Raw genomic sequence first — 12,428 nt, forward strand, 5'->3', positions numbered from 1 at the left:
GAGCCGAGATCCTATGTCTTTTGTTGTTCCAAATATAATTCATAATAAGAGAATTGAGTATTTTAACATATGGTGGAGGTAGATAAATTGGTAGCATTTGAAATTTGTATATGATTTTAGGAATTAAAATCATTTTCGCAACATTAATCCTTCCGAACCACGAAATAGGTCTATTATAAATATTTTTGATTTCCTTTTTTATTTCGTCGAGCAGAGGGATATAATTTATTCTATAAATTTTTTTTAGGGTATTTGCCAATTTAATGCCCAGATAATTTATCTCTTTCTGCCAAGAGAAGCTATATTTTTTCCGCAGGTATTGTTCTTCCTCTTTGTGGATATTGACATTCAAAATTTCCGTTTTCGCTGTGTTCATTTTGAAGTTGGAGACCTCCCCATATTGTCTTAAGGTAGCTATTAAATTTGGAAGGGTGACTCTTGGGCTACATATAAAAAACAAAACGTCATCGGCAAAAGCAGCCAGTTTATGCTCCTCTTCTCCTACTTCTACTCCATATATTTCTGGGTTTTGTCTGACCATTGCCAATAAGGGTTCTAATGTTAACACAAAAAGGAGGGGGGACAAAGGGCATCCCTGCCTAGTCCCGTTTCTCATCTCAAAAGGGGCTGATAGGGATCCGTTTATTTTTATCCTAGCACATGGGTGCTGGTAAAGAGTTTTGATCCACCCTAACATCCTTGGGCCTAGTCCTATAGTTTCTAGTGTTTGTATCAGGAACCCCCAGTCTACCCTGTCGAACGCTTTCTCAGCGTCTACTGACAGGAGCAGACCGGGGGTCCCGCTTTCCCTCAGCTGTTGGAGAAGGAGCAGAGCCCTGACCCCGTTATCTTTACCCTCCCTTCCCGGGATAAATCCAACCTGGTCTGGATGGACCATGTCCGTCATCACTCCCTTCATTCGAACAGCCAGAATTTTCGCGTACAACTTAGTATCCGCGTTCAGGAGCGAGATAGGTCGGAAGCCTGAACAGGTCGTATTATCCTTCCCCTCCTTTTTTATCACTGTAATCGTTGCTGTTAATGCCTCTCTACTCATCTCGTAGTCTGATCCCAGTCCATTAAAGTATTGACAGAGTCTAGGCACTAAGATAGTGCTAAATCTCTGTAGATACACAGACGAAAAGCCATCAGGCCCAGGACTTTTCCCCTTGGGAATAGTTTTTAGTACCTCACTTATTTCCTGCTCCGTTATAGATTCCTCCATTCCTACTATCTCATGCTCTTCTAGCTTCGGGAGATTGGCTTGCTGTAATACTTCCCTGGTCTTATCTCTTTTTTCCCTTGGGTCCCTGATCTTTTGTTGGACACCATATAATTCTCCATAGTAGCTTCTGAAGGCTTCCGCGATTTTATTTGTAGCGTAGACTAAATCTCCATTCCCATTCCTGATTTTTTCAATAAAATTCCTAGTTTTCTTTTTTCTTACCATTCTAGCCAGATTTTTACTAGGTTTGTTTCCCCAGACATATCTTTCTCTCTCTGTCCTGTCTATATATTTCCTAGTTTCTTGTTCCGCCAAGGCTCTATATTCGTCTCTTGTTATAATTAGCTTATGGAGTATTTCCCTGTTTTGCCCCTGAGATTTATGTTTCTGTTCTAGTCTGAGAATCTCCTCCCTTAATGTTTTTAATTTATTTGTTCTTATTTTGTTTTTCCTTATCCCTTCTGCAATAAAGATCCCTCTAATATAGGCTTTATGAGCGTCCCAAAGGGAAGCTCTTGAGATACCCTCCTTATCATTCTCCTGGAAGTAAAGTTCCAGCTCTTTCTGTATCCTCTCAACCACATCCTCGTCTCCCAACAGACTCTCATCCAGTCTCCATTCTGGTGGAGAAGCTCTTGGTATAGAGGTAACTATTTTCATGGTTATAGGAGCGTGGTCGGAAATCGTCATGATCTCGCACCTTACTTCAATCACACTCTCCAAAAGTCTATGGTCAACGAGGACGTAATCGATCCTCGAGTACGTCCCGTGAACAGGTGAAAAATACGTGTAATCCCTAACCTTGGGATTAAAGATTCGCCAAACATCCACCATTTGGTTTTGTGTCATTTGTCTTGTCAATATCTTTAGCTGTTCACGATTAGTCCCCTGCACACCGGACGTACTATCAAGGTTTGGGCACATGCAGAAATTGAGATCACCCATTAATACTATGTGGCCCTCTTCAAATTCTTTTAATTTTCTCAGAATTTTACTTATATATTTAACCGCATTTACGTTAGGAGCATAGACATTTGCCAAGGTATATACCTCCCCACCTAGTTTTATTTTTAAAAACAGGAGTCTCCCCTCGGGATCTGTCTGTCTGTCCACCAATGTGAATCTTACTCTACTAGCAAACCCTATTGCAACCCCGCGGGATCGGGATGAAATTGTGTCTCCATAATACCACACTGGGTATTCTGGTGAATACAACTTTATGTTGGACTCCAATGTAATATGGGTCTCTTGTAAATAAGCAATATCCGTTTTATATTGTGTTAACTCACTGAGAATGTTATGTCTCTTACTATGAGAGTTTAAACCTTTTACATTGTAAGAGAGGAACTTAAACTCTGTCATATAACTTTTTTTTTTTTTTTTTTTTTTTTGCGCTTTAAGGAATTTTCCTGTGGAGTCGTTCAGATGGTCCCCCTCCCTCCCCCCTCCCTCTCCCCAGCCACCCCCCCCCCCGATTTCCTCCCACCCCTCCCCCTACCTACCCTCCCCCCCCTCCCTCCCCCACCTCGGCCCGCTCTTGGCCTGGGAGCCGCTGGTAGAAGACTCTTCGCCTTCATCTTTGGCTCCTCGATCGTGGTGGTGCTCAAGAAAATCCCCTGACCCCCCCCCCCGTCTCCTCCCCCCCCAGATCCCCATCTAAGCTGTGCCCGACTAATCCACCCAATCTGGGAGTTCAGGTATTGTTATGTCCATTCTAGAGCAGAATTCGGTCAAATCCTCCGGGAACCTTAATCGTGCTGTTTTACCTCCTTTTATGCCTATGAGGCACGCCGGAAAGCCCCAATGATATTTTATATTTTGTGCCCGCATGCGGTCTAAAAGGGGTTTCAAGTGTCTTCTTCTAGCCAACGTTTCTTTAGACAGATCTGAAAATATTTGTAGCTCAATATCTCTATGTCTCAGGGGAGGTTTTCCTCTGAGCCTTCCCCAGATTTCTGCTTTGTCGACATAGTTCCTAAAACGGACCACCACATCCCTTGGGCCGTATCTTTCTATCTGTTGGGGATTCCCCACTCGGTGTACCCTCTCGATCTTGAGGGACTTAGATTCAGCTGCTCTCTCTAATAGAGGATTAAAGATTGTGTTCATGGTGTCTCTGAGGTCCTCATCCTTTTCTTCTACAATCCCTCTGATTCTAAGGTTCTGTCGCCTATTGCGATTTTCCTGATCCTCAATCCTGTATACCGCCAGTCTCTGGTTTTCAGTCAGGGTCTTTACTTGTTTTTTCAAGAGGCTTATTTCCTGTTCCTGCTCCTCAATTCTCCTTTCCGTCTCTACCACTCTGTCGCTGAGCCCCCCCAAGTCTACTCTTATCTTATTGATTTCTGTCTTGATGATGTTTTCCATGGAATTTTCCATCCTCAATAGCATTGCATTCATCTCTGCCTTTGTCGGGGGGAGCGTATCTTGGGCCATCTCCTGTACATTATATTGCTCTTCTTCACTTTCAAGTGTCATTTCACCTCTAGAGCTCTCGGCGCTACCTGTTCCTACCCCCTTTTTTGTAACAGTCTTTTTTTCAGTTTTTTTTGCAGAGCCTGGGCTTTTGAGGGTCCCTTCTGGCGTCATGTATTGCTGTATGGAGCTATTCCCCAGTTTATTCTTCGTTGGTTTTGTAGTACCCCCTCTCGTTGATCTATTCATTTTGTTGGCGGGTCTAATTCTCTTCCCCAGTTTGGAAGTGAAGCTACTAGGAGGGATACAGGGCAGAGTGGCGAGAGAGAGATAACCCCCCGCGACTAGTCAGATCCGTTTTTCCAGGCGACCTTGTCTATTCACCTTAGAATTACAGGCTCCCTTACTGCTTTTGGGCTGCGTTTTCCTCAATTTACCAGTTTGCCCTTTTATAGTAATACTACCTTCAGTATTTACCAGAGTTATCTTCCTGTGTTACTTCAGCCCGATTTTCCTATATATTCCTGGGGCAGGGTAGTCGCCTATGTCAGGGGAGGTTCTTAATATTTCTTTTCACAGTCCCTCTTTCATCAGCCCTATGATTTTACTCACTTCTCTCAGTCACTTGTGGGTTTTGTATCTTTAGTGTACCTGTAATAATAACCCATTCACCGATAGGGGTTTTTCCTCCGGGTGCTGATGCTACATTGCCCTGGCCTGTTGGAAAAATGATAATTCAACTATAGAGAAGACTCCAGCGGGAAATCAAAATTTAGATCCACTCCCAAGTTGTCTCCCTGCTTATCTCCCAAGACGGGTATGCTTCCCTCCAGGCTACTTCTTATAGTTCTATTCGATAGAAACAGGGGGCCAGACTCTTAATATATCATAGGCAGTCAGCAGTATGAAGATAACACGGAAAGAGAAAATATATCGCATTAAGCGGATTGCTATATTAGTCCAGATATGCATCCAGTTCCTTTTCAATTTCACTTATAATACAGCTCTGACAGGTAATGTCCCCTTTAGTAGTCCAGAGACTAGATGTAATTCCTTTTCCTTTTTTTTTTTTTCTTTTTTCCCCTCCCTTACCCTTACACAGAGGTCCCTTTTGTGCTGAGGGGGGTCACACCCCTGGGGGGGGGAATACAATTACTGTACTTTCCTTTCGGCAAGGGGGGCCCTACCATAGATACCAGTTCACCTCCTGTAGTCTGTTCGACCTGCCCCTATAAACACTTGTAAATTACAGTCCCATTTTATCACTAATCACAAAAAAAAAAAAAAAAAGAGGCAAGGAATCAGTGGGAATCAGTATGCGCAGAGATCCAAATTTTCCTTAACTTCATCTGCTCATTTATGTCCCTCTTTTATAGTCAACCATATTGTGAGAGAAAGCATGATCTGTAGAGGCAAAAACTGAACACCCTCACGTGCGTCACATCCGCATGACGCTCCCAATACACAAATCTTAATAGGAAATTACTGTTCATTCATTAAATGCATCCTATGAGAACCGACCATAGTTTTAGCAGATAGGTATCTACATCATTTGCATTAAAGATTTGCCTTTTTCATTTAAGGTATATAGTCTATACTCCAGGGACAATAAGAATACAGGGGGGTCTGGGGGGGGGGGAGACCCGACCTAACTCGGCTCTGCTGAGCGCCTCACCGGACCCATGGGTTTCCTCCAACCGCTGCTACAGACCATGAGCGTCCAGGCTATCTCAATAGGGACCGCGCTGTGCTTATACAGCATGTCCCCCTTAGAATTTTCTGCTCAGCAATCTCCCAGCCGTGTAGGACTCCCTCTGTCCGTGCAGCTGTTCAAATTTCCCGCACAGCGCGGCGCCTCACGTGGGGACGCCGAGTCACTGGAATATGTCGGGTCCTGGGCAGGGATGGATCACCCGCTCGATCCTCGCAGTACCCGGCCTCTCACTCCGGTGTCTGCGGGGTCTCGGAAGACCGCGTTGGAGCCTCGTTGCGGCGGGTGTCTCCTGGAGCCATGGAGCCATCCGGCACCTCCCACCTCACTCACGTCACGTCCTCCCCATCGGCCGTTGACGAAGTGTCCTGTGCCTGTCAGTGTTCTGATCCAGAACAGATCAGTGTACAGTGAAGGAAGCTTGTCTTCCCCTCCTGTCCTCCCAGCACAATGTCACCATACCATCCAGTATGATCAGATCCCCCCCCTGCCAGGGAGACGCTCTAAACTCTGCTCTCAGACTGGGAGTAAATGCAGCTGGGGGAGAGGAGAGGAGAAGATGGCCCAAACAACTAGCATAACATTACCCACTGTGTGCCAGGCTGCCCCTCCCCTACCTGCCACACATTAACACTAGTAGCCCCATCCAGATGTACTGTCCTGGGAATGCGCTAAAAGGTTCTCAAACCTTCACTGCCTCTGTACTCCCCCCTCCTCCTCCCCAGATCCACTACACAGGCAGCTGCTGCGATCACGCTGCAGGTCTAAGAGCACAACACAAGTGTGCTCTGCTCAATCTTGCCTCCTAGCAACTTCTTCAGATATATGCTCCGATCACCGGCCGACTCCTGCTCATGTCTCGTGTTCGGACCATCCAGGATGAGTCACTCAGAAAACCGGGAGTGATTGGCTGGTCCGATAAAAGCACCGCCCTATGTCCTACGGACCTGTCAATCACTAACCACCACAGGACACATAATGCCAGAGTGGGAGTGTGGAGAGTGCAGAGCTTTGCGCTCCATGGGCAGTCTAAACGCCAGCCGATAGATTTGCTTGCCCGCAATCACATAATTGCGATAATGTAATGCTTCCCATAGCACCTCTGTGTCCGGCGCCTGCCCCCCTGCACACACTTAAAGGGACATGTTTAAAAAAAAAAACATTTAGTTTTTCTTTAATGAGTAACTTTGGGTGGACGGCGCCCCTGCACCCCCCTATAGACGTGGCCGCTACTGTCCTACCAGCCATTTTATAGTGAGGAGCTGTCTTATGCCAAAAGTTATCCCGATGAATCTGTACATAAACTCAGAGCTGCAAATCTCAAACTTCCATAATTCGCTGTGAACCCAAACCTCATCCTTTTAATGCTCTGGGTCTTCTAGAATTATATATTGACAGTTGAAAGTAAAAGTGTGCTATCCAGTATCCGTCAAGTATAAAACTTAAATGTGCTTTTCTCCCTTGCAGAAACTATGTGGAGAAGTGGAATAACAGAGGCATTGAAGTTGTGGCTTGGACAGTTAATACAGCCACTGAGAAGTTATATTATGAACACCTCCTGCACAGTAACTACATCACCGACAGCATGGTAGAAGACTGTGAGCCTCACTACTAACATGACCACTGAGGGGAAACCTCTAAGCCTGTTTTCTAGGGTGCTATTAAAGAGAAGAATCTCTATCACTTAATTTATTTTGTGCATATGTCCAAGTGAACTTTTTAAGCCCTTTAAAGTGTATAAACTTTGAAACATACCTGGTAAAGTGCAGCGATTTGTGGTGCCTGCAAGCACCTATAGCAGGTGCTTTGTGCCTGGAGATGATCCATTTTCTGGAGTTATGCCCTACCACTTTTATTCAGATGTCAAATGCTACAGCTTTTTATAGCCAAAAAGGTTCTGGCATTTGTAAGTTAAATTCCATGTGGTGGGGCTTGGCTGTAGGGGGGGGGGGGGGGGTAGGACTAAGTTTCAGAGAGAAACTATGGCACCTAATACAGCCTGCCCTCGCTGATATATAGACCGAGCACTGAAATTTGTCAACACTTTACCAATGATGTGAGTATGTACAACGCTTTCCTAGATATAAAGGGGTTTATTTATTAAAGCTAGAGAGTGCAAAATTAGTCACTATTCTGCAGACAAACCAATCAGCTTCCAGGTTTTATTGCTAAAATATAATTCAACAAGCACAGTTAGAAGCTGATTGGTTTCTGATTGGTCAGAATTGTGACTCATTTTTGCACTCTCTTGCTTTAGTAAATTAACTCCAAAGTGTCCATTAGAAAGTCTATTGACAGCTATTAATCCAACCAGTATGTTGACTTTTTATTTTTTATTATTGACCAATGGAGAAAATGTGGTTGCTTTGCAAAAATAAATTTAGAGAAATGATGTAGGAAAACAATTTATTAGAATGAAAACTCTCTACCTAAAACCTGCTTTCCTAGTCATCCTCCTCAAATAACATAGCAGGTAAAATGACATCAGATGCTGAGGGACCATATTTTTTACTAACACCTTTTGTATTTAGAAGCTTGCTGGGAGCTGGATCTTTCAGAGTCAGTGTGCATGCACTGTACATGACCATGGGATATAAAGAGAGCTCAAGCAGAGAAACATTCACCATTTTTACTCTATGCTTTGGTGTTGGAGTATGCTTATCACTGCAGAGGCCTCTCACTACCAGGATGCTTACACAAATTGGTGGCTTTGGGTTACCCCTGCATTTGAAGCCTGTTTACTATATAGCTAATGTTTTGTGTACATTTCATTTTTTTTTTCAATAGATTTTTATTCAAAAATGTTTCAATTTAACAAGTTTTGTTAGGATAAACATAGTATATCAGTACAGAATGATCAATACACTCTTAAGAGGTAACCGAAAGTCCAATCCATATGACTGTAGTGTAAAAAACAATTATATCAATAATTATAGATAAATAAGGCTACTGCCCGCTGGAACCTGAGCGGAGTACTGATAACTTCTTGGTAACGTTGGATCAAGTTGTAGCGCCTTTAATATAGCACAAGATCAGGGCCCTTAGTGTGTACATTTAATTTTAATGAGTCTTAATTTCGGTTACCTCTTTCACAGGAGGTTTTGTAGGAAAATAAAACTAGTATATGCTTTTTAGATTGGAAGGCTACTATGAAGTATATATAAAACCCCCAAAAAATATATATATTGCAGTTTACTAGCTCTTAAATGTGGTGTCTGCATTTGTGTCCTTTTTTTAAGGCTTTTTTTTCTTTTACATTTGGTAATCCAGCCAGTAACACACTTTCTGTTTTAGGGCAGCTCCACTCCATGGAGAAGTAATAGAGCCACCTCTGTACAGCAGCATTGTCAACCTGTGTAAAGAGCAGTGTTAGATGCGCAAGCAAATTTACATGGACTGGACCAACAAATTAAAGCTGAATGCCAGCAACACTTTAAAGTGGTTGTAAACCTCTGATTGTGACTTTTACCTATAGGTAAGCCTAGAATAAGACTTGCCTATAGGTAGTGGAAATATCTCCTAAACGTGCAGGTTTTACATAAATGTATAAAAGCTGAGGACCAGATTCACAAAAGAGATACGACGGCGTATCTCCTGATACTCCGTCGTATCTCTGAGATCCGCCCGTCGTAACTATGCGCCTGATTCATAGAATCAGGTTACGCATAGTTCTCACAAAGATCCGACAGGTGTAATTGACTTACACCGTCGGATCTTTGGCTGCAATTCTAGGCCGGCCGCTAGGTGGCGATTCCATTGCGGTCGGCTAGTGACTAGTTACGCCGATTCACGAACGTACGCTTTTCCTGTCGCTCTAAATTTACGTTGGTTCCGTCGAGATACGTGGCGTAAAACTAATGTTGCCCTCTAGGTGGTCTAGCCAATGTTAAGTATGGCCGTCGTTCCCGCGTTGAAATTTTAAAATTCACGTCGTTTGCGTAAGTCGTCCGTGAATGGCGCTGGACGCCATTTACGTTAACGTCGAAACCAATGACGTCCTTGCGACATCATTTAGCGCAATGCACGTCGGGTAATTTTACGGACGAAGTATGCGCAGTACGTTTGGCGCGGGAACGCGCCTAATTTAAATGGTGCCCGCGCCATTTGAATTAGGCGGGCTTGCGCCAGGGGGGATTTATGCTACGCCGCCGCAAGTTTACAGGCAAGTGCTTTGTGAATCAGGCACTTACGCTGTAAACTTGCGGCGGTGTAACGTAAATGGGATACGTTCTATGTGAATCTGGCCCTGACCTTGTAATCATGCTTGTCAGTGTTAAATGGTTTGTCTTGACCTAGCCAGATCAACAAGTAAAAAAAAAAAAGGTTAAAAGCCTAAAAAACAAATGCAGCCACAACATCTAAAGATCAGTAAGCTGTCAATGTAGTACATTTTTCCTTTTTGGCTTTGAGCTTAAAGCTTTGTGTAAGTGTATGTAAAGTGTATGAAAAGCTGGAGTTCAGCTTTAAAGGATCACTAAAGGATTTTTTTTTTTTTAGCTAAATAGCTTCCTTTACCTTACTGCAGTACTGGTTTCATGTCCTCATTGTTCGTTTTTGCTTTGAAGTTGCTGTAATTCTGCTGTGATCTCCACACTTCCTGCTTGTCTGGCTCCTTATGAAAAATCTCATAGCAGCTTTTTACTGTGGTCCAAGCTGTGTGTCTAAAACTCCTCAGAACCAATCAGATTCATTTTAAAAACAAAACACTGCCCTGGATTTGTTTGTTTTTGTTCTGTGGGTCTCTTTACTTCACATAAACATGAAACCAGTTTAAAAGTGAAAGTGAAACTAGAGGCACATTATATGATTGAATTTAATCTATTTTTAATCATTTTTAAAAGGAATCAGTTAACTTTTATGTCTCTATACCCTGTAAACAGTCATTTCAGCAAAAAAGTTTTTTCCTTTAGTGACACTTTAAGTTTACCTCACTTGCCAAGTTCCTCCTTCTTATAAAGTACAATCGCTCAGCTCTTGTGCCTCTTGTGCTCTTAGAAAGATTCCACCCTAAATGATTTGGTCTCTGATGGACAAAAATCAGGGTGGACAAGAGGAAGAGACTGCCATTACAGCAGGGCTCTGGAAGATAAATATAACATTACACACAAGGTGGCCTTATCCACTTTAAAATTGTATTATTTGTTTTTGATAGAATTCCTTAGTACAGTTCTGAGGCGTCTCTCACTTCTTGTGTCTCTGAAGCAGTCTCTGTAGGGGTCTCTGCTATTTTACAGACCAAAAGCTATAATTTGAGGACAAACTAGTTCCTCCTGAAGAGTTTGCCAATAAGGGTCTCTTGGATATCTCCTCCTGCATACTTTTTGGCAGTCTGGGATAATTGACTAATTTAGAAGGTCACATGTTTGAAGGGAAAGAGAGCTGAGTGCATATGTTTCCTCTAAATCGCTCAGTAGGGTATGTAATCCAATTTCTCCTGATACTTGGGTCTATTCATAATTTCGCCATTCATTACATTGGATTAAGTTGGGATCTAGAAAGATGGTTTCACTTTTTACCAATAGTGTAACACCTGGCTGATATGAATGCGTTGCAAAATTGATGCTTGCCCTCTTTTTTTTATTTTTTTTTATTTATGCAATTCGTCATTCTTTTTACTGCAGGGCAGTCTAAATACAATTTGCTTTCAGACCGTCTGCTTTTGTCTACCATTGTGAACCCATGTTTTTTTTAATCTTCTAATACTAGCTGGACTAAAAGTACAACCATCTTTCAGCAGGAAGAGCGTAAGGCCATCAGTGCAGTTGTAAAGAGAAGACAACCTTCACACTATTACCCAATAATTAGGCCTATAATGTACATATTATTTCTAGCAGAATCTACTGTGAATTATTGTTAATTGTTCTGTTAACATAAAATGTCAATGATTGTGTTCAGAATTTTGGGTACAGCATTTGTCTCGTAAAGGTTTACATTTTTGGTTCATTCGGGCTTCGTTCACGGCACAATTTGTGTGTTCCAGTGAGTGTCTACACTGCCTTCTTATGTGTGCTCTCAGGAGTGCACAGCTGCACGATCTGTGACTGCTGTGTCTACAGGACACTGAGGATCACGCACAAATACCCCCATTCACTTGAATGGGTCAAACCCTGCCACCGATGCGAGCAAAACATTGTAGCTGCGGTATGTCTACACCCCTGGCTGCTGCCTCTGCAGCTGACGGGGGTTGCGGTTGAGGGGCTTTACAACTGCGGCTCAACTGCAAGGTTTTATCGCCCCTCCCTAAACCTCACATGTGAATGAGCCCTAATAGTGCAGCCAGTCACAGTTCTCAGCTCACCACACCCCCAGTCAGTGTGTCACCAGAAACTGTGTTCCCGATCACTGCCACACAAGGGCAGTGTTGCCTTTGCCTGTTGCCTTTACTGATACTGGCCTGTTTATTGACCACATTTCTGCTTGCTCCCTGGACGAATCCTCTGCTTGTTTGCGGACGATGTCACTGCCTGAACTGACCTATCTGCACGTGCGACTGACTACATTCCTGTCAGATAACATTCCGAGCCATCTCCTGCAGACAGCTGCACTCCTGGAATGACATGAACTCTTTTATTTTTGCCTTCTTTAGCCTCTTGTACTTGCTGGCCAGTGAATATGGCATTTTTGGGGCAGCCATGTACCAGTAGGCTAGGCTTGCTTGACTTATAGGTACAGGGACTGCTATAGGTGATGTTACACTAAGTTATATTCCATGACCACTTGTACAGACGCGACTATTGCAGTACAATTATTTTGACACAATTGGTTGATTTGTGTGATACACAAGATAAAATGTCTGTTATCAGTGCAAATAGTGAAAAGCAGAATGTATTTTGGGATGAAATTTACAAATTGACAACTTTGTGTAAAAATAACAAATAAAATAAATTGATTTTATTTCTGAATTTTTCAAAAGTTTTTGACCAAAAATTATATTTTCAAGAAACTCATTATGCCTTTAGAGAATATGTTGGGGTGTTTGCTTTCCAAAATGTGGTCATTTTGTTGGTGTTTCTACTGTCCTGGTGCTCCAGGGCCTCCAAAAATGTGATAGGTAGTTTGGAAACTAGATGCATCATT

The 12,428-nt window shown here is 42.9% G+C and overlaps 1 protein-coding gene across 1 annotated transcript in view; it reads left to right on the top strand.

Annotated features, from left to right (window-relative positions):
• GDE1 (glycerophosphodiester phosphodiesterase 1) overlaps positions 1–7,101 on the top strand; it is a 43,468-nt gene extending 36,367 nt beyond the window's left edge. The window contains exon 6 of the mRNA XM_040356888.1: positions 6,819–7,101. Within this exon, the coding sequence (XP_040212822.1) occupies positions 6,819–6,966 (148 nt within the window). The 3' untranslated portion in view covers positions 6,967–7,101. The remainder of the gene's footprint in view (positions 1–6,818) is intronic.
• Positions 7,102–12,428: the final 5,327 nt, after the last annotated feature.

Source organism: Rana temporaria, chromosome 6 (genome assembly GCF_905171775.1).
Source record: "Rana temporaria chromosome 6, aRanTem1.1, whole genome shotgun sequence".
Classification (NCBI taxonomy): Eukaryota; Metazoa; Chordata; class Amphibia; order Anura; family Ranidae; genus Rana; species Rana temporaria.